The 26,014-nt window shown below is 37.5% G+C and overlaps 1 protein-coding gene across 2 annotated transcripts in view; it reads right to left on the reverse strand.

Annotated features, from left to right (window-relative positions):
• Window positions 1–26,014, reverse strand: part of LOC124171419 (Down syndrome cell adhesion molecule-like protein Dscam2) — a 578,614-nt gene that overhangs the window by 270,180 nt on the left and 282,420 nt on the right. For both annotated transcript variants that reach the window (XM_046550593.1, XM_046550594.1), the window contains exon 2: window positions 2,204–2,524. In XM_046550593.1, coding sequence (XP_046406549.1) covers window positions 2,204–2,524 — 321 coding nt within the window. The remainder of the gene's footprint in view (window positions 1–2,203; window positions 2,525–26,014) is intronic.

Consider the following 26,014-nt stretch of genomic DNA (forward strand, 5'->3'; position numbering starts at 1 on the left):
AGATCATGGACGGCGGAAGTCGGTGGAAGTATCAACTTTTTTCTACGTTTATGTAAAATATTGGCTGAAAACAGGATCCTCCATTTTGTTATACATCTATGGTCAATGATCAAAATAATCTTTGAAAATCCTCCAAATGGAAGAAGAGGAAGCGTTTATTAAAATGGTATAACAGTTTTATCTATGAAACTATTCATAAAATCAGTGAACGAGGATAAACTTAGCTAAAAAAAGAACAAACCGAGGGTGGTCGTTTTTCGCTAAATTTGTACAACTTTGACCTCAAATATATTGTTGAGGTGAAAGCACAGGAACAAAATAATCTAGCAAATTATGCACAACTTATTTGAAAATATGTATGCGAAGTTTAAACTTCTTAGCTCAAAAAAATCGTATTTGAGGTTTTCACCAGCTTTTTTCGATTCTAGCCCACTGTGCGTCGCCCATAGAAGAAACTCACCCGGTTGAAAAACTGAGAAGATATCATCAGTATCATACGCCGGGAAAGAACAAAATCATATATTATTCAATTCATCCTTTCATGAAATATTCACCTGATGGAGTGTCTTGCCGCCAAATTTGAACCTGTCGCCAACTTACCCATTTGAGGAATGAGAATTTTTCTCTTGAATAAAGAAGGTGAGATGAAAAACTGAAACAGCGCAGTGCAGGGCAATATGCCCGAAGATCAATCCATCCTGAAAAAATTTGCATCAGTGTCGTCCTAGCCCCGATTAAAAAACACTGAATTCCGAAACACTTCCTTGTGATCGCCTACGATAAAATACAAATGAATTCTATTTATTCTATCTCATTCGTCTTTGAGTTTTGGTGGATCATTTTCACCGCTCTATTTAGCCAGATAAACAATTCACGACGGATAGAATATCTAGGGCGAAGAAAGGAAGGATATTGGGTAAGGGGCTATTTAGACCGCATATACCACGGGAATAGGGGCTCGGCGAATTAATGCCTATAGGACCCATTTGGAACGCACACCGACCTCCTTATTTTCCCCAATGAGATTTTATATCTTGCGCAAAGAGGTGCAATTTTTGATCCTCTATATTACTGTTCTGAATCCAATGGAATTATACAAATTAATATTTACGCATAGGATACCTACTCTGTTGAAGCAATTTCTCATGGAAATGAATGTGCACGAACTAGAGTTATGACATATATTAAAAAATTTGACTTTCTAATTTCCTCAAAATGGGACTTATGCATGGCAAGATTTGAATAAAAACCCTGAGTCTTCAAAGATATGTATGATATGCCTTTATTTCACCAAACTCAATATTTTTTGTAGTGTAGCATGTGCATAAAAAATATTGCCCATTTGATTAAGAAAACGATTGTATAATGGAAAAGAAGACAAAATATTTAACTGTCCATATAATTTAAAAGCCATGCTATAAGCAAATTAGGGGTAAAATTGGAATTCACATAAAGCAAACGGGTTTAGAAATAGCGATAAGGGAGCTGAGGGCAGAAAAATTAATTACCCGAAAATACAATTAAAATAGCAAGAAATTTGGGACTAGAATATTACTAAAAAAATAACGAAAAAAACTGAGCTCACCACCAAATACAGGATGCGTTTTTAAGTAGTAAAAGAAATATTTTCTAATTCTAAGAGACCTTGATAATAAATTCGCCTTCGACAAAATCAAACTAATGCCTGTGTCTGATTTCAAGCAACAAATACCTACAACATTCACCATCTTTCTTACGTATGGATAAACTTACCATGAAGAAAATATTCACGCAGCTTAAATAAAGAACCCATTGATTACTCTAAGAATATAGAAGCAGGAATGATAAGAAGAAACTCCAGTAAGGATGGGGATGATCCATTGGACGGAGAAGAAGAGGAACGACGAAGTGCTTGACGCGGTGGGTGAGGCAGCTTCTAGATGAGATACGGAGGAGACAGAAGGTATGGATGGAGCGGGTAACTAGTGGGGAGGGGATGTGAAAAACAGTGTTAAAGGTAAGAATGCTCGGTATACGAGAGAGGATAGGAAGAGGATACGATTTTTAAATACTATTACAACTTTTATTAGCTTAACCGGTAGAATACTTTAATGAATAATGGGTATGTACACAGTGATGGCTCCATCAAATTATAATGAATGCTAATGTGACATTATGAAGTCTTCGCGAAGTGGTCGCGAAGACACGGAGGTAGACTACTCACCAGCCCTCACTTGGACATCGAGGGAGATGATGCGGCCGGCCGTGTTGGCGGCGGAGCAGCGGTACGTGGCGGTATGCACGTCGGGTCGGAAGGCCTCGCCGCGGAACGGCGGGAAGAGCAGCGTGCCGTTGCCGAGGGCGAGGCGCGTCGAGGGCACGGAGGGCGCGGGCGAGCCGTCGGCCAGCAGCCATTCGACGCGCGGAGGGGGCGTGCCCTCGGCAGCGCAGTCCACCCGCGCCCCCGTGGCGTTGGAGAAGAGGACCAGGGGCGGAGGCTCGAGCGTGAAGCGCGGCCCACGGCTCTCAGTCAGGTAGGCCGAGGCTGCAAAGACACGAAAAGGAAGAAAAAAGGTTTTTACTTGCCGTATTTATTTTATTTATTATCAACTCTCCCGTAAACAGCACATAACGGGCTTTTATAACGAGGGTTTCCAACCTTAACTAAGTACAACACAAACATCCATGCCCTGGACAAGGATCACCTACCCAGGCGGGATTCGAACCCACGACCCACGGTTTGGCAGGTGAGGACTTTACCACACCGCCACCGAGGTCGGCATTTAAATAAATATTATTTTTATTTTATACTCTTTTATTATGTTACTAAGCTTTTCTGGCTCAGATCTTCTACTGAGGGAAATTAAATTTCAAGATTTCTCGTTTTGAAAATTTGAAAATTTTCTTCTCAATCATAATTATTGTGGCACCTACATGTTTAACCATTGAACTTTACAGCACAAAAAAACGCGTAGTTTTAATCTTTCATGAATAGAGCTGAAAATGCTTACATTGTTGATGTTACTTAGAAGCAACATTGGGTAATCATAGGTAAAGGAAACCACAAAAGGCATGCGATGAAAGGAAAACACATAAGGTTTTTTCATACACGAATGATTCGATGAAGTTAAAGTGTGCATGGTTTTTTTCTTTCGTATTACCATTTAAATCTTCAGATGCACTTTATGTATAAAGTAAATGAAGATGATAAACGGATCTATATGCACACAATATCCTGGTCCTGCTAAGCCTTACAAGACCAAGTGCAAGTACCTCTTGTCAGCACGTGTCATTTTAAATAAAGTGATCGTGTGTTCCACTGAAGTAACAGTTGCCCAATTGGATACACTAAAAAATCATTTATAATAAAAAATACCAAAATCGTCCTTATCCCTTGCTACATCCATAAGAGATATACTATTAAAAAGCCATATAAAAGTTGAAATCTTAAGAATTTCACTTATCAATTTCATTATTATGATCGGATTCGAATTTTTCAGCAGATAAATGTTTACAATACCATAAAAATTAGAGTTACTCAAACATCATGTTAGTTATAATAAAAACAATGGCTTTCCAGTTCTCGTTGTGGAATCGTGACATCATAGAGTAAAAGGTAAACTTTGTTTTATTCCACCAGTATTTATTTTAAAAAATCAACTGATTTCAAACTTTACAGATCATTATCAAGAGATGTTCTAACGTATTCTCTACTCGATGGGTTTTAATCTTCTCAGATTATTATAAAGGGCTTGAGTTGATGAAATAAATATGGTGTAGAATACAAAAAAGTTTACTTTTTAATCTACCTCAATGTTAATAATAATAATTTCGCCTTCGTTTACCAAACAAATTTACAACAGTGCTTTCTTACAATTAAATTAATAAACTTGCACATACAGTCATGCCATGGATGGGAGAGAAACCACACAGGTGAGATTCGAACTGAATTACCCGCCGCTACCGAAGCCGGCATGCTTCACTTAAGTTATACGCGTGTCATTAGTTTGGACACCATGCTACACGAATTTCAATTAAGTGAATACGAAAGCTCTCAAAAACATTCCTGGCTCCAACCTCATCCTCGTATTAAGGTTGCCTCCGTAATTCAGTTTAAATTGTTCAGCTAGAGCAGTTACGCAAATATCGGGAATTCAGATGCTCAATTATGCCGTAAGATATTATAAAAACGGCGGATTACATTACGATGTGTCTACTTGAGTACATCAGCTGAGATTAGCCCTATAAACAACTTCATGGAGAGCATAAATGCATAATTTAATATGAAGTAGGTACCATAAAGGACGGTAAAGAATCATTTCCTTAGGACACCGCTTGGATTAACTCTTTTGCGAAGACCAATGGTATTGTGTTCACATTTTGCAGTTCTCAGTGGTACGATTGTAATTACGCCGGCGAAACAGGCTGTATATTATAAACCAGATCAGGTTAACATTAAATAAGTTTCACCGAGTGAATCTTTATCAGTGTTGCCAAAAACTTTTACTCTCGTGAATTTTCATTGTCTTTTTGATTAACTTCATTATCACTCGTGTTAGCTACCTAAAATGATACAAAAATGTCTCTAGAAATCACAGAATTACTTAAATACAATGACAGTTTTACTATGAAAAAATGCTATCAGAATAAAAAATTTATATAAATACTAAATACGGTAGATATGTTAGCCATCAGGCTATCCAATACACTATAAATCTCCTGCTGAAGCACAGCTACCAATCGAGAGGCAGTCTGTGGCGCATGTTCTAGGGAATGCTACCGCACCAGGGAGTGAGACGTGCGGTGCAATTGCAAGACATAGATTTTTGATTTTGTATCGACGTATTCCCATGGAGAGAGAGACGGCCTCAAAGCAATTGCTGTTCGTTCCCCCTGAGTGTCCTACGCAAGAGACACGGAATTGATTTTTGCGGGAAAATACTGTGAGGTCTGGACTCATTCTCTTCACAATTACTGTGTGAATTCATTTTCAACTACTCGCGCTCAACATATTAACCCTCATTTACCTAAGAAATGGAAAGATGAAATGTTACCTCTTGTCAGCACCAAGTATAATTTAAACCTTTCACGAAGGCATAGAAAAATCACCAGGGTGATCTAAATTGCACGCATGCTAAAAGCTTCCGACAACAACAGAGCACAACATTACGTAACTCAAAATTTATTTAGTCATTGTTTCCTAACTTTTAGGAAATACAATCGAGGTAACTCTATATTTTAGCTTTTTAGCATTTTAGCAAAAAAGGGCTGATGTTTAGAGCATTGAAAGCTTCGAGTCACCGGAAAAGGTTTTCATCTGCAATCAGGCCCCAGGATGTTTATGTTAATATTAACATGTAATTTTTTATTAGGCTACGAGAGCTAATATCCAGATGATGATATGGCATGCAAAGCTCACCTTCTATAACTGAATGCATACGTTTAAATTTTCGATTATTAGTTTTTCCAATGTTCACGAGTAGGAAAATAGTTTATGTAAAATCAAAAACATTTTGGAAATAAAAATGTGATTCGCAGGAAGGTTCTATTTCAAAATACAGTATTTCAATGGACACAAGGAAGATCAATAGTGTGATAAGCAATTTTTTTTATCATCAGATTTAATAGTAAAAATAATTCTGGATCTATGTTCAACCCATTTGTTTTCATTTAAAACCCTAAACACAACAGAAACAGAGAAAATACAGACAGAAGTAAATCCATCAGAATCAAAGTTAGTATACATAATTATGTATCCAAAGTTAAATAATTCGCTGCTAGTGGTTTGTAATTCTTATTTTGGCATTATTTTAATTTTGTGTAAATTCATAGTCCAAAAGTGACAGTTATTTTTCTTTTAAGGTTGGTCTCTTTCACTATTTGCATAAAATACTTTCCAACCAATGAGATGTATAGCAATTTGGGTTCTCATAACCTGACGGGCAGTATTAAGCCGCATTAAGCCTTCAGAAAGCTAATAATTGATATCTCGTATTAAGCTGCGGAATTGTGCTCATAAATTATTCAATATTCACGCATGGATAAATTTCGGATGCCCAAGCTAGGAGCTCACTCTTGGCGACAAAATATTAACGAATTCGCAAATTGATACTTTATTCAAATAGGCTCCAATATGGAGTGACCTCAGCATTTGATGGCCTCATTAATTATTTATTATCGCTAGAAAGAGTGGTAAAATATTATATGCATGCTAAACACCCGGGTAAACAGTTGGATATGCAATTCAAAATTAGTTCAAGCTCATGGAAATGAAACTAAGGCGAGGCCCGTTCTGGGGATTTTACTTTTGCTAACAGGTGTCATACATATGTAGAATTATTTCATATGATTATTACATGTAGAATGATTTCTTAATGACATGTGATCATGCATTAGCTCGACTGGATATTTAATTTCAACGGCAAGATGAGGAACAAACCAAACAGGAATTCCGCAAATAAAGCTATTTAAGCTGCCCTAAAAGCAATGGGCGCCCAATTAAGGAATATCGGTCCGAGTCTAGGTCACAGCGAATGAATAACACTCTCTGAAGTTTTCCCTAATCACAGTATGCGAGGGTGATTACTTACTATGACGGCTTATCATTGTTTATTTGGAAATTATGGTATAACTTCTATTTACATAAGGTTTTACTTAATCTGATTAATTTACCAGTCAATCACAGATCTCCGCCGAGAAGGAAATTTCTTAATTTGTCATTGAAAAAATAAGTTGTGGCCGAAATGTAACATTACCGTTCGTTGATGCCTGAAAATTTCGCTCACATTTGAGCTCTTCCCAGAAAGGTTCAATGTTTCACTCATATCATCTCATAAGGACCTTGCATAAAATTTGTTGAATGGCTAAAACTATTACTTCAAGATAGTAGTACAATAGACTTGAAAATAAGATTTATTAAGGAATTTAAAAAATTATATCTACGTTATTTAGTATCCAGTGGGTCAAAAATGATGACGTTGAGCCAATAAAAGCGGACCAGCGAATGGGTAAATGATTTTTAAGATGCTCTAAACTCAAGGTACCAATAACCACAAGAGGTAAAAATAGGATTGAAGGGAAATGATTACGTTCTTTTACAAATCTGTGAGGCGAAAAAGAGTTAAATTCACAGCTCTTCCTATGAGGACGGAGTTGCGCAAACCGGGACTCTAGCCAAGAAGCTCGTCTCTCTCAGTCACTACGGATGTCTCCACGGTATTTCATACTAGCTTATTACTACATTAGTTTAACAAAGGTAGGCCTACCATGTTTCCCATGGAGAATAACGTGAGCTGTAGACACATTACAACAGACACAGGCTATAATGTTAGCAAACGCATTAGAAAACATGCAGTATTTCCCGGAAAAGATTTAAGGACGGAAGTTAGGACGGATGATATCGAGGACATATTTTAAGTGAGTATGGTAAAAGTTTCAAAAAATATAGCCACCCATTCACTTTGAACGAATTTAAGAATTTTCTCCAAACGCTTTCACTCATAAAAGACACTATATTATGCGGAGACATTTATTTGCCCGTTCAGGGTAGTGCTGCTAAATATGACAAAGAAATGGTCTTTGATCGTCATGAATGAACTTGCACAAGCATTTCAGTATTTTGGCAAATGTTCTTCAAGAAATTCACTTCCAAAAAGACGCCTTTATTACTTATTCCGTAGCCAATCGTATTACTTGAACTTCGAACAGGTGGCATTTTATGCTAAAAAAAACAAGCCAATGCAAACTGATTGGAAACATTCTTTAGAATAATATAGTTATTCACGCCAAAACCGCTGAAGTGTGCAACCGAGAGGATAATTCCATCCCCAAAATTCAATAACGGGGAAATCAATTTTATCTAAATTTTCAAATTAAATATATATGGTACATATAATCCTACATATCTAATATCCTTCCTCCTGAAAACTGAAGTGAGAAAAAAATCTTTCTATTATTACGAAAGAATGACATGAGATTGATTTCTAATTCCGGGTACTCAAAGGATCTTTCTCTGTCTCCATATTATAGAACTTTCCTAGCATGCCCCGATTCGTGCAATCAAAATTCCTCGAGTGATTAATTCCGGAGGAAATTGCTTCAAATTCCGACTCTCCTATCAATTCTGGAGGGGAATACTTGGGCTCTGAGTGCTCCCTGTTTAAAAATCGATTCAATGACCTCTGCTGCTCATGCATAGTGGTTGCCCCAGTTTTGAAAACATTCATTCGAGTCGAGACACAAAGTAATTCAAAAGTACGCATGAACTGACTTTTAGGAGCCATAACGTGTTGAAAGGCCATGATATTTCCCGGCATAGCAAATTTTAATGAAAAAATTTGAGAACCTTTCTCAAAAGCTAAGTTGAGCATGTTCACCCTGAATTTCAATGAAAACATGCTCACCAAACACCATGTCAATTATAGCAACTCCAAAAATTTCCAAATGTGTACAAAATAATGAAATAGCAGGTAAAAATCAGATAAATTAAATATCCCATTTTTTCATTCGCTAGATTCATCTGAGCAAAAACCTCAGAGGCCTTATCCAGGCAAAAGAAATTGAGATTGAATGATTTCCTCCAGTATAAAATGGGTGAAAATAATATTTCTGCGACAAATATCAATATTTAGCCGTAATCGTTGAAAGCTTCTATTATATATGACAAACTGAAATTAATTAGTTGAAGCTTTCCCGTTAAATTTGAAATACAAGTTAAATACAGTTTTAAATAATAAGGCATTCTGTGCCTGTTAATAAGAAGTTATGAACACTTGAATCCACGTGATATATACCAAAATTCCCCTTGTTAACACAATTTCAAGTTTTATTTGTATTGTGGAAGGAAGATAAGCAGCATTTCAACATTATTTCACCAAAAATTAAAAAAAAAAAGAATTAAAGGTCAATTCAATCAACACGGCAATAAATTTTCGTGAGAATAACCTTTCCATTTATTTTTTTAATATCGCACATAACGTATTATTTCATTTGCATTTTTGCATTACTTAGCAATAATCACACGAAATATGAATTTGAATGGCTTACATGGTGCACCACTCTTGTAATTATTTTCAAATTTTATTCAAAAATCATAAACACTATGACTAAAGCTAAGTATATTGAAGCAAAGAGTAGACATAGTTACGGATTTAGAAAGAATAGGAAACAATTTTGTACCTGACTCCGTCGTCCTGCATTGAAAATGCTACCACTTCAGCATTAAATGGAGTTACTTATACTTACATTGGCGAAAATTTTAGCGTTTTTGGCCTACCGTCCCCTTGACGATCGTCAGTATTGTTTATGTCGTTTAAAATCTCTTTCTGTCACCAAAAGTTATGAATGGCATGTTCCAAGGAGATGTGTTACTACCACGAATCCCAATCACTCCGACAGATGTGCGAATTGAATACAAACTGGTTTAAATTCCAATTAGATTGGCATTCGCAATGACAAGTCTCAAGGCCAAACGATGTCTTTGTGGCTTTGACGCACACCATGTTCTTCATATGGACAATTATACGTGGCATGTTGACGCGTGAGTATACAATCCAGTTTGTTTCTTCTGGCTATAGATAGATTTACTAAAAATATCGTGCACTCCATTGAACTAAGAGGCTGATAATGTTTTTTTAATAGTCATAATTTATAATAGAGATGTCCCATTAATAGTGAAATTGCAACAGGAATTTCAACACCAACTGGCAAATACTGCCCAAAGCAAAAATGTGAAGTAGCAATTACCACAAATTACACATGAAACATCTTCAGGGGAGTTAAAGCAAACCCCGCACCAAGAGAACTCATGTCTTATACTTAAAGATCCACCCATAAAAAACTGTAGCAAATTATAGAAATTAATTTTATTTAAAACATTTTATTCATAAAAATGAGCTCCTCAAACTTCAGCAATCACAAATGATTGTGCAACAGGAAAGTATGCTTACTTATTTCATCATAAAAGCACAAATACTAGAAAAGAGTATTCTCAAGTCGGCCTCTACATGTGTTTTCAGCCACCATATTTTGTGCCTCCACTATGCAGTCTTCTTGCAAAAAACCTTCAATCTCTGTCCCAGCGAAGCGTTTTCCTTTCGCATCAAACATTTGGTGGGATGAACTCACGGAGAAATACGGGTTGATGACGCAGTATTCCGGGCTACTTAACCACGGGTCGTATTCAGACGGCCTGTCTCCCACACGCCAAACACTCAAAACAAAACTAAGGGTCTGAAGGCTGGCGCATTACTCAGCGGCTCGCGCCCATTTCGTGGACTTATTTACTCTGCTTATCAATCCTTTCGCACCGCTCCTGTGACGTGATTAACGTCGAGGGAGACGTCGGACGGGCGCCTCTTGCCACTGCACCCGTCAAGCTGCTGCCCACGCCTTCTGACCAATCAACTAACACTTGCCCCATCCTCACTGTCTCACAATCTAATGCCTCATAGGAATCCCTTTCGGGCACTAATTACCCTCACAGGAAACAGAGGGCTTGAGCCAAATAAGCGTCTCTTTCCGAAAGTTGCGGATACATTTTATGTGCATGTCGGCATAAAGCAATGGTTACATGAAGATCATGCTAATGAAATGGAGTGCTGAATTCAATCATTTCAAACTGTGTAGTATTCCGTTATTAGGTTTCTTGGCTAGTTAATTTATAACAAAGAACACTTGAGCTCTTACAGAAGTAACAAATATGATAACATTAATTTTGCTAATCACTTGATATTTAACAACCACAGCACTGATTTTTAAATGCGTATTTTAAAAGTAAGCAACGACCGCCTTAAATTATATTCTAGAGAGAAGTTGGATATTTAAATAATTTTAATAACGAAGACAACACTTTCATTGAAGAATATCTTCACCCATATTTCCCCCTAATTTGGCGTTTCTTATTTATCTCCTCTCCTCCTCCGTTAGGTAACTAGGTTACAATAATAAGATAAATACATAATATTTTACGCCTGATGATAATGATTAATCATCGAAACCCGTGTCGCTCTAGGCAAAGAAATGTTTATAAGTAAAAGTAAACTAACTAAGGAACCTGAGCGCTGAAACCATCGTGCGTGTTTCAGCCATAAATAAACTGTTATAATAATTAAATTAGAGGCAACAAGAGTATATGTGTTTACTTGGGTCAGTCAAACAGTTTGAAAAAAGAATAGAAAGTTGATGTTAGGATAATTTTAAAGTCAATATGCAATAAACGAATAATCATCAAATAAATTCAGACTTTTCGGAATGCTATACGAGTTATGTTACCACCATTTTATCACGAGGTCACTATCCTTACCTAAGGTCTTATGTGTGAGGAATATGCTGATGAAATAATTTGAGTACCAATTTAAGGCCTTTTATCATGAATTACTTGGTGTAGCTTCCCTGCTGCCGTGCTACCTTCGAAAATGGCCCTACAAGGAAACCTGAATGAACGACACATACGAGAAAAATGAAAATAGGTTGGAGAAAAAAAAGCATTAAAAGCAAGAAGGTTACATGAATGTACCTCTGTCACGATCAAGTTCCTCTCCTCTACACCATCCATTTCTCTAAATCTGCATAAATTTTTCATAATTTATGAAAAAGGTATCGAGCTTCGTTCGACTCAGGCGATGGAGCATAATAGCTATAAGTTTTTGAGATGGGTTGCGTTCATACTCAAAGATGGCACACACGGAGAATTGGTTTATTATCAAGTAATAATTAGTAAAAATGGCATATGAACAATAATTTTGGTGATAATATTTTAATTTCGCAAAAAAATAAGAAACATGGTTTTTTTAGCAAGTCTTTTTCGGATATAATTTAAAATTGATACCTACTCCAATTTATTTGTTATTTGATTAAAAATCAACTAGATTGATCTACATTCACATCCACGTGAACTGTAAACCTCACTCAAGCTTACAAATTCCACAATAAGCAAGATTTGTTTCAATTAAATGCACTAACCATTTCCTTAAACTAGGAGAAAAAACTAAGAGGATTCAAGTCAAATAATTTATGCAAGGCCTTGCCATAGATATTTGGGGTTCTGTACTATACTATTGATTATCAACGGCGTTTCTCGCTCTCATAAAGACTTATAGCTACCAGAACCAGGAAATATTCCTTCCAAAATCAATACTAGTCATTAAAACGCTATCCGTTTATTTAACCTCCGCAAAGGCAAACACAAAGCATAAATTATTGAGTTGAAAAATAATGCAGGCACAGATGCTTTCATTCCTTGTTCGTTTATCCTTCTGGCTTCACTGGAATGCCAACATGAAAATTTCGTTCTTTGGCTGAAAGCGCCAAGGTTTTTCTCGATGGGGATTTGTTATCTTTAATAAGTCGCCATGGCAGGCACAAAGACACCCCATCGGCTCGGCGAAGCTCTAAACACCGCAGCTCCCCACTCTCCGAATTCCGCTTTAAATATATATTTCCGACCCATCCCCACTTCACCCTTCCCCGTTCTGCCTCGCTTCGCACCCCTACCCACGTTAAGCCTAACATCTCATCCGAGATTTTCCTCCAGTTGACGGGGAAGGGGGGTGGAATTCTAGAAGTGGGGGTTGAGGCAGAGCTATAGAACGGGCCTGGAGGGAGGTTAGCCACGTGAAGGAGTGCGGGACTCGACGCGGCGTTGAGAAGCAACATTTTGTGACGGATGCAACACGGTGAGTATAATACCAAATCTCTGGCAAATCGGCAAAATGCTCGCGGAAGTGTTTCGCAGGGTTGGGGAGACTCGTAGTCTTAGGGGTAGGTTTACTTCACGTTTGAGGGGGGGCCGAGGGTACGGTTGGGAATAAAGAGAACGCCAACGGGGCGGGGGGTGGGTGGGCCCCCAGAACCTTTCTCCTCCCCCCCCACACCGCTGCGTAAACACTTGGGAGCGCCGTGAGCTGAGCATCCCGCTTCAAAAGGGGATTATATCACTTCAGTAATGTCGCCACATTGTTGTCATCGATTCCGCGCGAAATCTCCGGCGAGGGAGCGGTTGCGATATAAAAGGGTGGGGTGTGGGATGGTGCGGATTCACTCCCGTCGTGATTTCGGCGCTCCCTGGGTTGCCGCTCCCTGGCGCCGCCTCCCGGCGAGACGACGTGTAATAAGATCGCCTCCCACAGCGTTGGAATGCTAGGATTAATTCTTCCACTCGAGGAGAAAGGTGTCCGAGTAATCCGTCTCCCGTAATCCGCGAAATATGACGACCCAGTTGTGCCGTAAGTAGTGGAGAGAAGTCGATGTATATCCGGAAGTTGCAGGTTTTTTCTTCGTGGTTGGAGCTTTCGTTTAAAAAATAAGCTGTTTTTTTGCCAGACAGGCAGAAATAAAAATCTCCGTCTCAGTTCGTTTACTTTCTCCCGTGTTCCATCTATGCGGGGAAATTCTGGAGTCATGCTACTGAAACATGATGTAATTTCATGAAATCATTAGTTGCAACGGCAAAAGTTTTCAATTCAATGAAATATTAATTAATTTATATGACTGCATTTAATACTGCCTTGGATCAATAGCCATTGGTTTTTTTCTCTATTCCATCAAGTAACCGCAAATTGCTAACGGAATGAATTATTTCATTCTTTATGAAATAATTTCAGCTTTTCTTTCAGCTTTACTTTCAGCCACATCATACAATTTAGCAATGACATTTAACTTTCTGAAATTCAACCGGATTGTGGACTCAACAAGTAGCCCAAAGGTAATAATTCAAATGTACATTGGCAATCGGAAGAACTTAGCCACTCTGACCAAAAATAACCGTAAACGTTTAGGGAATATGTATTTTCTACGATTGACACGCATCACTTGCTACCAAATGCTAAAATGAGTCAATTTAATGGAGGCTACCATGTAGAAAAACGTTCAATGAAATTAAAAGGTTGCATCATTTGAGCCACCTGCATACCTAAATTAATCAAAAAACTAAGTTGAATCCCACGGTAAAGAAAAGAATTTAATATTCAATTATTCTGTCTTTTACTATGAAAGTTATAAGAAGCGGAAATAATATAGAAAAATATTAGTTAAGGTAGCCTCAAAGTCAGTTATTATTTCTTATAATGAAACATCATCGATTTGATTTTTTCTCTCAAAACGTGAGGATTTAGCACCAGTAAAGACAAGACTGAACCAAAATTAGTCCTTTCCTTCACAAGAAAATAACCTAATCCTACACTAAAGGCAATGGCGTAACACATTAGCTAGGACTTTAACTTAAACCTCTGATACTTTATCGTTTACATAGAATACTCTATTTCGCTGAAATCAATAAAACTCTAGAATTTTTTAAAGCGAAAAACATTCAATGGATTCAACATATACATTAGAGTACTATCGCTACAAAGAGAACCGTAAAGTGGATCACTATATCCTTCTTTCATAGCCGAGATGATTTGATACGTACGCTAAAGGTTTTATTAAAATAAAACAGAAATATTCACAGTGTTTTAAACATTATATAGAGGCAAGTGCACGTTCCATTAACAGAAATATAAAATTAACGTGATGCGAGAGTTGGAAATAACAAAGTGATGATTTTACCATTGATAAAGTTAAATATCATAGTGCTACCACAAATTATATAGCGAGTGTTTTTATTCTTGCATTGAAAAACTTGGTAGTCACCATTGCATCTGAATTAAAAATCTAATAATCCCTAGGAATCATCAAAACATAACTAAAATATATTTGTTCTAGTTTTCTTTTTATCTCAGTAACAAATGAAAATCCCTTAAAATCGTTACTTGTGCTAATCTATTGGCAATCAAATGGGGAGAAAGTGAAGTCTTTTATTTTACGATTTGACTTCTGTTCAAATTGAATAAATTATCTTCAGTACCAGCTAAATATTCCATGAGTGAAAACAAATATAAGCATAAATGAAAACGTAATAGTCTAATGGAACATAGTCAAATTAGTAATTGCCAACTTATTCTCAAATCATGATTCGAATCTGGATATTCGATAGATAGAAAACATAAGCACAAAATTCAAGAGACACTTCCATCTTAACAGCTCTGGGAGCATTACCTATTTTGATCCTTACTCTGCTAATCAACGAATGCCTCCCGTGAATGCACAGAACATGGATATTTATATCATCAAATAATATAAAAATATTCCCGTAAGAGAAAGTAATACATTACAAGAAATTTACTCATTCTATGAATAACATTAATTATATAAAATACGCGGCTTATCAAAGATCACTCAATACAACATAAGGCCAAAGGAAATCTTGTGGAGAAAAAAATGATTTTACCTGACATGAGAGTCCTTAATTTACTTTAGCATAAACATCAACAGCGAATATGAAAAATGAAGAGTATTTTAAAGCCTTTTTCGAATCACTATCCAATATCACTACCTATTCACTCATGCGATTCAAAATTCAACTCGCAGCAAAAATATTCGTTACTATTGCACAATTTCAAAGTGCTAAAGTAAAGTACATCTGGTTACCGCATTCACCATTCGCAGAGACCATGCTAAAGGAAGACAAAAGCAACACTGGATTATATTTCCCGCTGCTAAATGGACTCAATAAAAAATATAGTTTCTCATTTTTAATGGATATTGACAGCAAAAACAGTTGTAGGCATTGGGAACATGAAATAAAGTTCCAATTCACGTGAGGGTTGCTACAGTGGAGGAAACTTTAGTATTGCCTTCGGGGAACTTAGGGAATCGCTCGCGACGCGGGAAGAAACGGAGGCCCTCCCCACAAACTCCCCTCTCAATTACCTCTAAGCGAGTGAAAAAGCCTGTCTAAGCCCTTGCCTGACACGTTTGAGTTGCCCTTGGGGAGCGAGGATGGAAGAGATACGGCGCGTCATAGCGGATGCTCCGGATCAAGATGGTGCATGTGGAGACTTGCATAGGGGAATCCACACTGCAGTCACGGTGCAATGAGCCCCGAGTACAACAAAAGAGGATCCTCAAGTCGACCTCTAAATGTGCTGTCACCCACCGCGCATATAAATAGGTTTACAGAAGTCGCCACTCGCGTCACTGATGGACAAAGCTTTTCGAGTTTTACGGGAAAATTAGTTATAATTAAATGTGTTAACCAAAAATGATATACATGATGATGTAATTTATCAAAAATTCACCATTTCAAGCTATTACTTGTAATTACGAACATTATAATGCAAAATATTGGGAAAAATTGGAGTGTATTGCACTCTTGACTGCCCCGCAAACATTTTTGAAAACCGGTTAACCCATTATCATCCAATGTTGCTTCTAAGTAACATGAAAAATTTACACATTTTCAGCTCTTTTCAGGTAGGATTCTAGCTAGATGTTCTTTTGTGCTATAAAATTTAATGGCGAAATATGTAGCTGCCACAAAAATGATGATTGTGCAGAAATTTTTTACATTTTTAGAATGAAAAGTCTTGAAATTTAATTTCTCCCAAAGGCAGCTATGGGTTAAAAAGGGTGGAAGTTGTAACAGAAATCAGCGTTGTGTGGGATGGAATTGGCCCTCCTCCACGCAGTCCCCTTGCAATGAGCATTGCTCTCTTGTTTCTCCAGGGATATTTTTGGGGCCAGGGGTCAGAGGAGCTCGCTCAGGGTGAGCTTTGCGGTGTCATCGATGTGGCCTTGGACGATTCCGAACTGTGGCGTTCGCTTTCACATTCCTCACGTGTGATGGCCACGGAAACAAAAAGATGCTCCAGATTTACCCGTGTGTGGCGTGTCAATAGAGATTTCTCATGCTAAGCTGCATTGCCAGCAAAGTTGGATAAAAAGGAAACCTTGGGTATCTATTCCTCTCTAACCTCAAATGGTCCCCGCTCCAACGAACGGCGGCGAAAATAGAGAAAAATAGAAAAAAAGTAATCCTCCCAATTGTGCAAGAAAAAAATCAATAAGAGCCATATTTTGCTGCAAGGTAAAAGAATGGAACGCATCGTTTCATTTATGTTGGTAAGGTTACAAAAATTCCAAAGAAACGTTTATTTCAATCATCAGCAAGAGTCTAAAATATTAAGAAGTAATGCTCTTAGAAGGCTGCATCTGCCATAAATTAAATAGCACCCTTGCTCTCGAAAACTTTAAATTTATCGGAAGTAAATTAGAATTTCTCTATTCAGTGATTTTCAAGCAATTAAACAAATATGAAAATCAGCGGATACCTTTTTATTAAAGTGCAAGGCCCAACACTTTTTTGTCAATTTAAGCTTCTTTTCAAGCTTCCTTTGGCTGACACGGTGATAAAGTAACATAATATTTATAGATGCTTTACTATCACGCAAACAGTAAAATCAATTCACTTATACGGAAAACAGTAACTTAGACCTGTAAATAAAAATTGTAGAGTTTTGCACTCATAAGAAATAGTTGGTAAATGTCACAGAACAATGGTCAATCTTCATGGTAACAGTGCCATTATCTAAAACTGGATGACAAAATAATGCCAGCACCAGTAACGGTTTGCAAACGGCTAATCGAAGCCACACAACTGAATTTGTTTGTAAAGGGTGTATATTATTCTTTTAGAGATGAAATGATGACCTAATGTTGTCAACTGCATGCGATTCAAAAAAGTGTAAATATTCATGTGTAAAATTTCCAAATTTGGATTGATTAAATGGATTAATAGAAAACAGAAGTTTAAGTTGGACGCGACTTTCCTATCTTGTGTCTTATCCTGATTTCTAAATATTTTCGTGAAAATCAAGCACACCATTTGGTCAAAAGTGTAAAATCACCATCATTTTTTACAGTGTACAATAATATCACATCAATTTCATAAGTTCCTAACGGAAGAGGCGTCAAAATTCTTCAACTCATTTCGGTGCAACCCAGAGTGCATTCGAATGAGATCCACATCAAGGCAGAGCTTCCTGCGGAGAAGAAGGTGTGATGCTAAAAATAGTAATAAAAACAATTCTACGGCGTTAAAAAATGTGCATCTAGGAAGCAAGATAGGCAACACGCTAAAGAGCTCGAACTGCAGTCAGCTGGAGGCGGGAAACGTAAAAGCCGAGAATTCCATTTTCGCGCCAGGAAAAATTACAAGTGAGAACGGCGACGACACAGACAATAAGACGAAAACAAAAGACCGTGAGCCAGGGAAAAGACTGGAGACATTTTGTGGCAAGGATACGCGTGCTTGTCGATTATGGTCTCTAAAAGTATGCATCCTCTTTGAAAGAAGAGGGGATTACATCGCAACTCCCCCCTTTCCTTAAACAAAGATGCTTATAAAAGAATGAATAATTACTTGCAAGGGCAACGCGGATAAAGTTCGGCGGAAAGGAGTACGTAAACACGAAAAATTTAAGCACCCATCGTATCGGCGGTGGAAACAAGTTAACTTTGCTCAATTTTTTTATGCAGGAGTATTATTCAGGATCTGAGCGTTTACCCATTACGTGAGCCAGAATGCGTTTAAACACGATATTTGCTACATTTTATTGATGGTGCATAACTTAAAACATTAATAGCATTAATGGGTTTGATGAATGGAAATACTTCTCAAATATTCTTCGCTTTTCAAAGACTGATTGTAAGAAAAATCTTCACTCGTTAAATACAAAGCAGTCAACAAATTAATAGATATTTTGTGATTTATCAGAATACCATGAATAAATCTCTCATTTAAGCAAGTTATATTACAATAATTACAAAATCATATGGGCTTAAATAGGAAATAATTCTTAACTCTCTTTTAACACAAAAGCTACAAATTAGCTTTTAACAATTTGCTTTGATCGATTCCTACAATATTTCCACTGGCCGGTATTTAGAGCTACTCTCCAACACCAGCATAATGAATACTCGGAAAATGCCTTCGATTAACCCTTTCAAGTGAAAATACAAAAATAATAACAACAGGGTTTCTAAGGAGTCAGGCTAAAATACTTATAGCTCCCGTATGCTAATACTAAATATCTGCTAAATGAAATTCTACAGTTATGTCCCTGGAAAATGAATATTTTACTAAGGTACTTAGGGAATATTACTTGCTGTGCAAATTAGAAAGAGCCTTGGATATTATATATGTTAATTATAATAAAGGACCTGACAGTTTTATGAAGATGTTTGCAACTTGGTGATGAAGTCTTATTTAAGAAACAGTAACTGAAAACAACAGGACACAAATATTACTTCATTTATCTTTCCCATAATTTTTAAAATCATTTGAAGAACCAGAAATGGAGAGTAATCTCTTCTAGGGACTGTCACATCCGAATGGGGCCCATCCAAGTGAGAAGACGAGTTGCAACCCAGCAAATCGTTCCAGCCTGTTCAGCACCCGTGAAAAAAGACGTATCTCTCCCGACGTCAGCGAATACGAATGAAACAGAATTAATGACACGACCTGACACACCCTTTTGGCAGCGAGTCCACCCTTCCCCCATCGCATCTTTTTAAGACACCTGATTTACAATTAAAAGAAACACTCATATTGTGGGGAGCATTCAGCATCCGATATAAAGAAATCCCCCTTTCCCCTCCCTCTTATTCTTCCTCTCATCTTTCTTCGCCGAAGTCCGCAGACGGAGTAACGAGAGTTTAAAGAAGTAAGACGGAAAGAAAGGGATACACTCCTGTGATCCACCCTTCCGCGTGGCCGAGCCCTCGTCTTCCTGCTCCTTGGCGGAGCAATTTGTCTCCTAACGGCCGAAGAGTCTCGCGCACACACACAAATACACATGGCAGACCGTGGCAGCAGTCGAGGCGATGAATGGAGAGTCGCTAACGACGACTTCTCCCTCCCCCTCTCCTCCCTTCGTTCCGACGGCTGATATGCTGTGCACGAAGCGGAGCTGGTGCTGCGGTCGGCTGGCGACTCGCAACGAAATGAAGGCTGCGTGGGGAGCGACAGCAAGCGATTCGCAAGCTATGTCGAATCCCTAATTCCCTCACCTCCTCGCACACAATTATCACTTCTCGGCCGCCGTTGCGTTCCTGTCGGTGGGAATCCGATTTGAGCATATTTCGACACGATGGCGATTTCACGCTCACGATGACAATTGTAATGAATGCAAAGGCATCTACCAAGCACCGTCACGATCTCGTATAACCCAGAGCACCTGCTATCACGAAAGCAATGACTTTCAATTATTAAATTACTGGTAACGGCAAATGTATTCATACAAGTGTTGATTTACCTAAGTATGGGAATAAACTGATCTCGGATCAACTATGCCAATAATTGCACATAAAATTGGTCATCCATGTAATAATGATTTGAATGAGTTGATTAACTAAAGATCGCATTAAAATGAAAAAAAACTTATATAAAGTAATTTTAAACTAAGATGTTTTTATAATTAAGTAACAATAAACAGTTTTCCATGGCTGCTAAAGTCATGTTCTTGAAAAATTATTACTACTGCACTTTTTAAACTGACTCCTGAAAAGATGCTCCAAATAGGGACTTCTTTTATGGAAAAAACTGCACTAATAGATATGTGGACAAAATGATGTTACCATTTAATATTGAAGATGAAATTGGTGGTATGTTGGCAATTAAAAATCGGCTTGATAAGGCAAGAAAAGTACACCTTCACTTACTGCTTTCTCCCCATACTCGAAACACAAACTATGAAAAATGCACAGCTGACACAAACAAGCCGACGTAGGAGGAAAACATGTTCAATAAAAGATTCATGGCTACGTATTTATTCTTGAGCTCAGTATAATTGGTTATTAGAATCATTTAAATCACTATTCTCTCTTTGTAGCTGACACGATGAGTTTTTCAGTAGTCATAAGTATTTCGTGGAAGCTGCATTTTTCCACGCATGCAACGTAAGTTATCTTTTTTTAATTTAATCCCACTTGCTCTATTGTAAAAACACAATGAATTGTGTATTTTTCATATTTTATGGGGTAAAAACATGAAAATGAGTAATGAAGGTGTAAATTACTTGCTTTTTAAATTAAATTTTAAATGCCAACATGCCACCATTGAGAGTTCCATTAGGCCTATCCGCATTCCACAATTGTTTTATGATTTTTAACTGCACGAGAGAATATTTTTGCTTAGGTTCTTTGGCATAAAAATGTATTATTTGGGAGCCTCAATGATTCAACATTTTCATAATTATCGGCCGCACGCCTTAGTGACGGTGATTCGGCGATGTGCAAGCGGCGGCAAAGCAATGTGCACTAATCTCTTCATCAGGGCACCGGTGAGAAAGCCGTAATTTTTGGCAGGTCATCAATGAATGGGAAACGGTGGAGGCGAAAAAAAGCGGCTACGAGGCGTTGAATTAATATTTTCGCGGAAAAAATAGGAATGGAATTCGTATCGACGAGGGTTTGCTGATGGTGGCTTGGACGCTAAGAAGAGGCACACGTCGGTGTATGATGAGGCAGAAATACGCTGCCTATGTGCTCCCGGGGATCAGGTTTGGAGGTTTTAAGGGATAAAGCGTAAGATGTGGCCGGGGGGGGGAAGGGTGGGATTAAGCGTGGGATGACAGTGCTTTTCGGAACAAATGAAGGCGGGAAGAGCGCGAGAAACAGGCGAGTGACATAAAACGCGGGGAGGGGAAAAAAATGACGAGCTGAAAGGGGAAGAATGCGATCGACGCCGGAAGTCGCGACGGGAGGCTGCCGATGGAATGCCCTCGTATCCGGGAGCATTATTACCTACTCTACCCTACCAGCTACCAGATGAGAACTCAGAATTCCCAGTTATGAATACTGAGCGAGCTTTACCTTCAAATTCTATGCTTGGCTCAAACTACATCTCCTAGCGATTCTTTTCGCGAGAGGCACTTCTGTGATACACCCAAAAACGGTACGGGACACGACGAGTTTCATCTACTTGCCTCGAAGAAGTGTCCCAGTTATTTTTTTTTACTTTTTTATATTTATTCGCCTTGAATCCAAAAAAAAGTCCAGAAGGCCTTTTGCATTGGAATTATGAACAAACGGTCAAATAATAAATTACAACAAGAAATAATAACAACAACAACGAAAAAAATGCATTAAATAAATTCAGATATCACGTATTACTTCAATCCTTTGACCAACTCGTCCGCTCTATTTACAATTTAGGAAGGCTGGAGAAAAAGAAGTGAGATTTAAAGAGAAAGTTTTCTGATGCTGGTGATAAATGATGAAATTGATGATCTTATATCAAAAGAAGGATCTTTGATGGAACAGTGGTTAAGAGGTAACCGTTGGGCAGTGGGGTGGCGAGTTGCCCGGGGGTCCTGTTCCGTTTTGGACCCCACCGCCCCTAGCCAAATACTTGGCTACTCCACTGCCGGTAGGTAAGGGATCTCTAAGTCACAGATAAACGCTGGTGTGGCAGATGGAATAAAGACGAGTTCCGTGTTTTGCAGGAAGGGACAGAATTGAAACATCGCGGCTATGGTTCTAAAAATAGGTGCAGCGAGGGTGTGGGCTGAAATAGCTTTAGTGCTGAGAGGAAATCTTCCTGGAAAACATACTACATCAAATAATGGACATAGAAGCATGATTGGCAAACATAAATGTGATTTCCTCGAACCTAGTTAGTTCACGATTGAGAAACTATCAGGAGGACAGGTGAATGTGTATGCATGTTAATGATTTATAATTTCAAATTATATTCGTACTAATGCCGCTTCCTGACTTCCTTATATTAAAAATAAATCCACTCTGGTACGCTATTACCGCCCTAAAAATATTAATTGTGTAAGTATTGAATGTGTGTATGAAAAAGAAAGTATTGGAATAAACAAGCAGTGCCCAGAAATTAATAGAACGAAAAACACCAGCACCAACCACCACTTTCAAAATTAAGGTATTGGATGCTCTGAGAATACCAGCTTAAGAGAGGGGCAATTTAAAATACAAGGGTTATATCCAGCCGTTTTTAATTTCAAGACCAGCGAATTCTTTATTGAACGCAACTTAATAGTATACCTCCCCAAACCCGTTATATACAGGTAGAAGGAGGGGTAAGCAAATTCCTCGACCTAATTATAGCGCCAGATTAACAATTCCAGTTATTTTTGAAGGGCTTCATCATCTTTCAGTTCTTGAGCTCGTGCAAGAAAAATTTAATACCATTAGTGGCTGGCTCAATATATTTTTATAAATATTGTTACATTTATCCGTAATTATTTGGTGAAAACTTAGGTGCTTAATATAAAATGAAAGAATATACATTAAAAAATTAAATTTTTGTTAATAAATAGCAAATATAAGCCGCCAAATTGAAAACATCTCAAATATTTAAATAAAAATATTAAAGATTTCATGGAGCCTCCCCCGTATTTTCCGAAAGCGGATTTACAGATTTTGCCGAACTAATCCCTTGGATAAACATTCCTTAGCTCAGAGAATATTTTTGCGCTTATCGAGCTGCATAAAAACTTTAAAAATAAAACATTCACGTGTTCCTATGATGATATCTGAGGACTGCTAACTGGTACGTGGCTGAGTAATTTTCTAATACCGTCTATCCAGTTTTGAGAGGCAAAAATATAACTGTTTCAAGTGCAACTTATTTTTAGAGGGCATCCCATATTAAAGTAATTATCATTCGAGATGAGGACGACTTCTTTAAGGGGAAAAAAATATATAATATTAGAGTTTAATTAAATTCACGACTAAATTAAGTAAACTGTAATAACATTTTTTATCTACATATTTTTTATATAAATATTTATGCATAACACACATTGCTGGACCTGTTAAATTGTTTATAAAATATCATAGGATCTGAAAAAACAAATTCTAATATTAAGGAAATACATAAGAAGATCTATATTTTTCCGCATAATACTATAAAATGGCAAGTACTGAAGCTAATGCTACTTCTTTTCAATTTACACATACATAAAAATTACATTCCTCCTTAAAAGAAGATGATGGAAGTGCTTTATTTAAATTTCTATCTACGGACGAAGGGCAACCTCAACAATATAACGATGGAGAAAAAGACTTGTATTTCAGTAATTTCTACATAATTGCAGAGAACTATCTTCCATTAACTTCGGTGCACTGCATTTTTGAAAAAGATTATGATTATAATGGACGAATAGGAATTGGCAATTATCTAATTTTACTCGTACGAAATTAAGCAAATAAATCGTAAAAAATACTCAGGATATGTTGGGAATAAAAATGCATAAAGAAAAGATATTCAAGCACTAAGTTGGTTAAGCTAAAATCTTTCGTGAAATTTAAAATGGTTACAGCGCAGTTTGGACGTTAAATAGCTTGGAAACGAAAAGTATGACGAACGCCGGATCACGCCAGAGGCACTATCCGAAGGAAATGAAGAGAAGAATTGGAAAATTGGAAAATTTTCCTCCGCTCCACTTAGGAAGAAGAATTGGAATACAATACCTGGGTGCCTAAAAATAAAATGTGAAAGGGAAGTAGAAAATTTTGAGGAGGCTGCAAAAGCCTTATTAACAAGATGAAATTTTTGGACATTAACCAATTCCAATAGATGAGATCAGACACATGGCAAACATGCATATGATGTAGCTAGATGATCACCAGTTAAAACTTTTAGTCATACAGTTATCCGGAGAGCTAACTGTTCGAAGATACAAACTACAAAAATAGAAGTTCTACCACGCTAAAAAATTGCACTATACCGACACGAGTCAAGCCGCCAGCCTGAACTGGGGCCGTATTCTGTATCTCCAAACCAATCGGTGCGGCGCCGATTTGTCGGGTGGGACGTCACACCGACTCGCCGTGCGATTCTATATGCACCCGATCGGTGCGGCACCAACAAGTAAACGGGGGATCGTCGGTAGCCGTACCGACACCAAAAAGTTGTCGGCACGGCCACCGACCTGTGGGCTTCATGAATTCCCAGGTGCGCATTGTACGTTTTATTTTGTTTTCACCTCATCACCGAGTAAATAATGAGGTTTGTCGCATTGTTATCTCTTTCTTCCCCTTTGAGTAGGCCACAATAATTCACTGCGTCATCATCTATTGATTACCGTGACATAAATATAATATATTGGTTAACATGAGGTTTGCCAGCATATTATGACTTTCTCTCATTTATGTTATCACTTTCACTCGCTTGGAATAGGATTTATTTCACTCTATCGTCATTTATTTACTCCCTCGGTATAAAAAAGATATTTTTGATTAAATATGAGTTTTGCCGAAATGTTATCACTGTATCTTACTCTGAATAGGCAACTATTATTTCACTCAATTACCATTTGGCGTTTTTCTAGGCATAGAAATGACATATTTTTATTTAATTATGAAGTTTGCCGCAATGTTATCAATTTCTCTCATTTGTAATAGGCAGCTATATTTCATTTATCGTCAGCCATTGATTCACTTGACAATAAAAGAAGATATTTGTTAATAAGTATGAAGTTTGCCGCAATATCATCATTTTCTCTCACTTGGAATGAGCAACTTACATGTATTTCACCCAATCACAATTTCTTTACTTCCTCGTAATTACACTTCTTTTACTCTTACTCTTCTTTGCACCCTGCACCATATTTTTATAACAATTTCCTTACTTGTTTCCCCAATATAACATTTACATTTGCTTTTGAATCCTACGTTCACATTGCATGGTATGTGATTTTCGTCTGTTGCGGTGCCAAATGCACAACCTTCCGCTGATAACATTTAGACGGAACTTACTTAATGACAACGACATTACCGAATCATTGATAAATAGAAATATACGGAACCAATATCTATAAAAAGAAAATACGATCTCAAGGATGATTTCAATGATTAATTCCAGCAACAACAATCTCCATCGCATGCAAACTATGTTGTTATGTTGTAATATTGTTTCCTTCGATTCTGAAGGAACAGCATTACTACTTCACATTATATAAGCATTGTTAATAAGTTATTCAATATCGATTATCTTAATCTAACAATAAATCCTAATTTCCGCAAATAAGATTTAAAACGACGACAACTAACCGCGTACCAGTGAGTCTTCACTTGTTTTTACCCTTCTTTCATTGGTGGTGACACGTTACATGACTTCTTAACTTCGGATATATTAGGTTTTTCCCTGTTTGGGAAAGACGGGGAACCGTACCGCCTGGTTTGAAAC

This window comes from Ischnura elegans, chromosome X (genome assembly GCF_921293095.1).
Source record: "Ischnura elegans chromosome X, ioIscEleg1.1, whole genome shotgun sequence".
In the NCBI taxonomy this organism is placed as follows: Eukaryota; Metazoa; Arthropoda; class Insecta; order Odonata; family Coenagrionidae; genus Ischnura; species Ischnura elegans.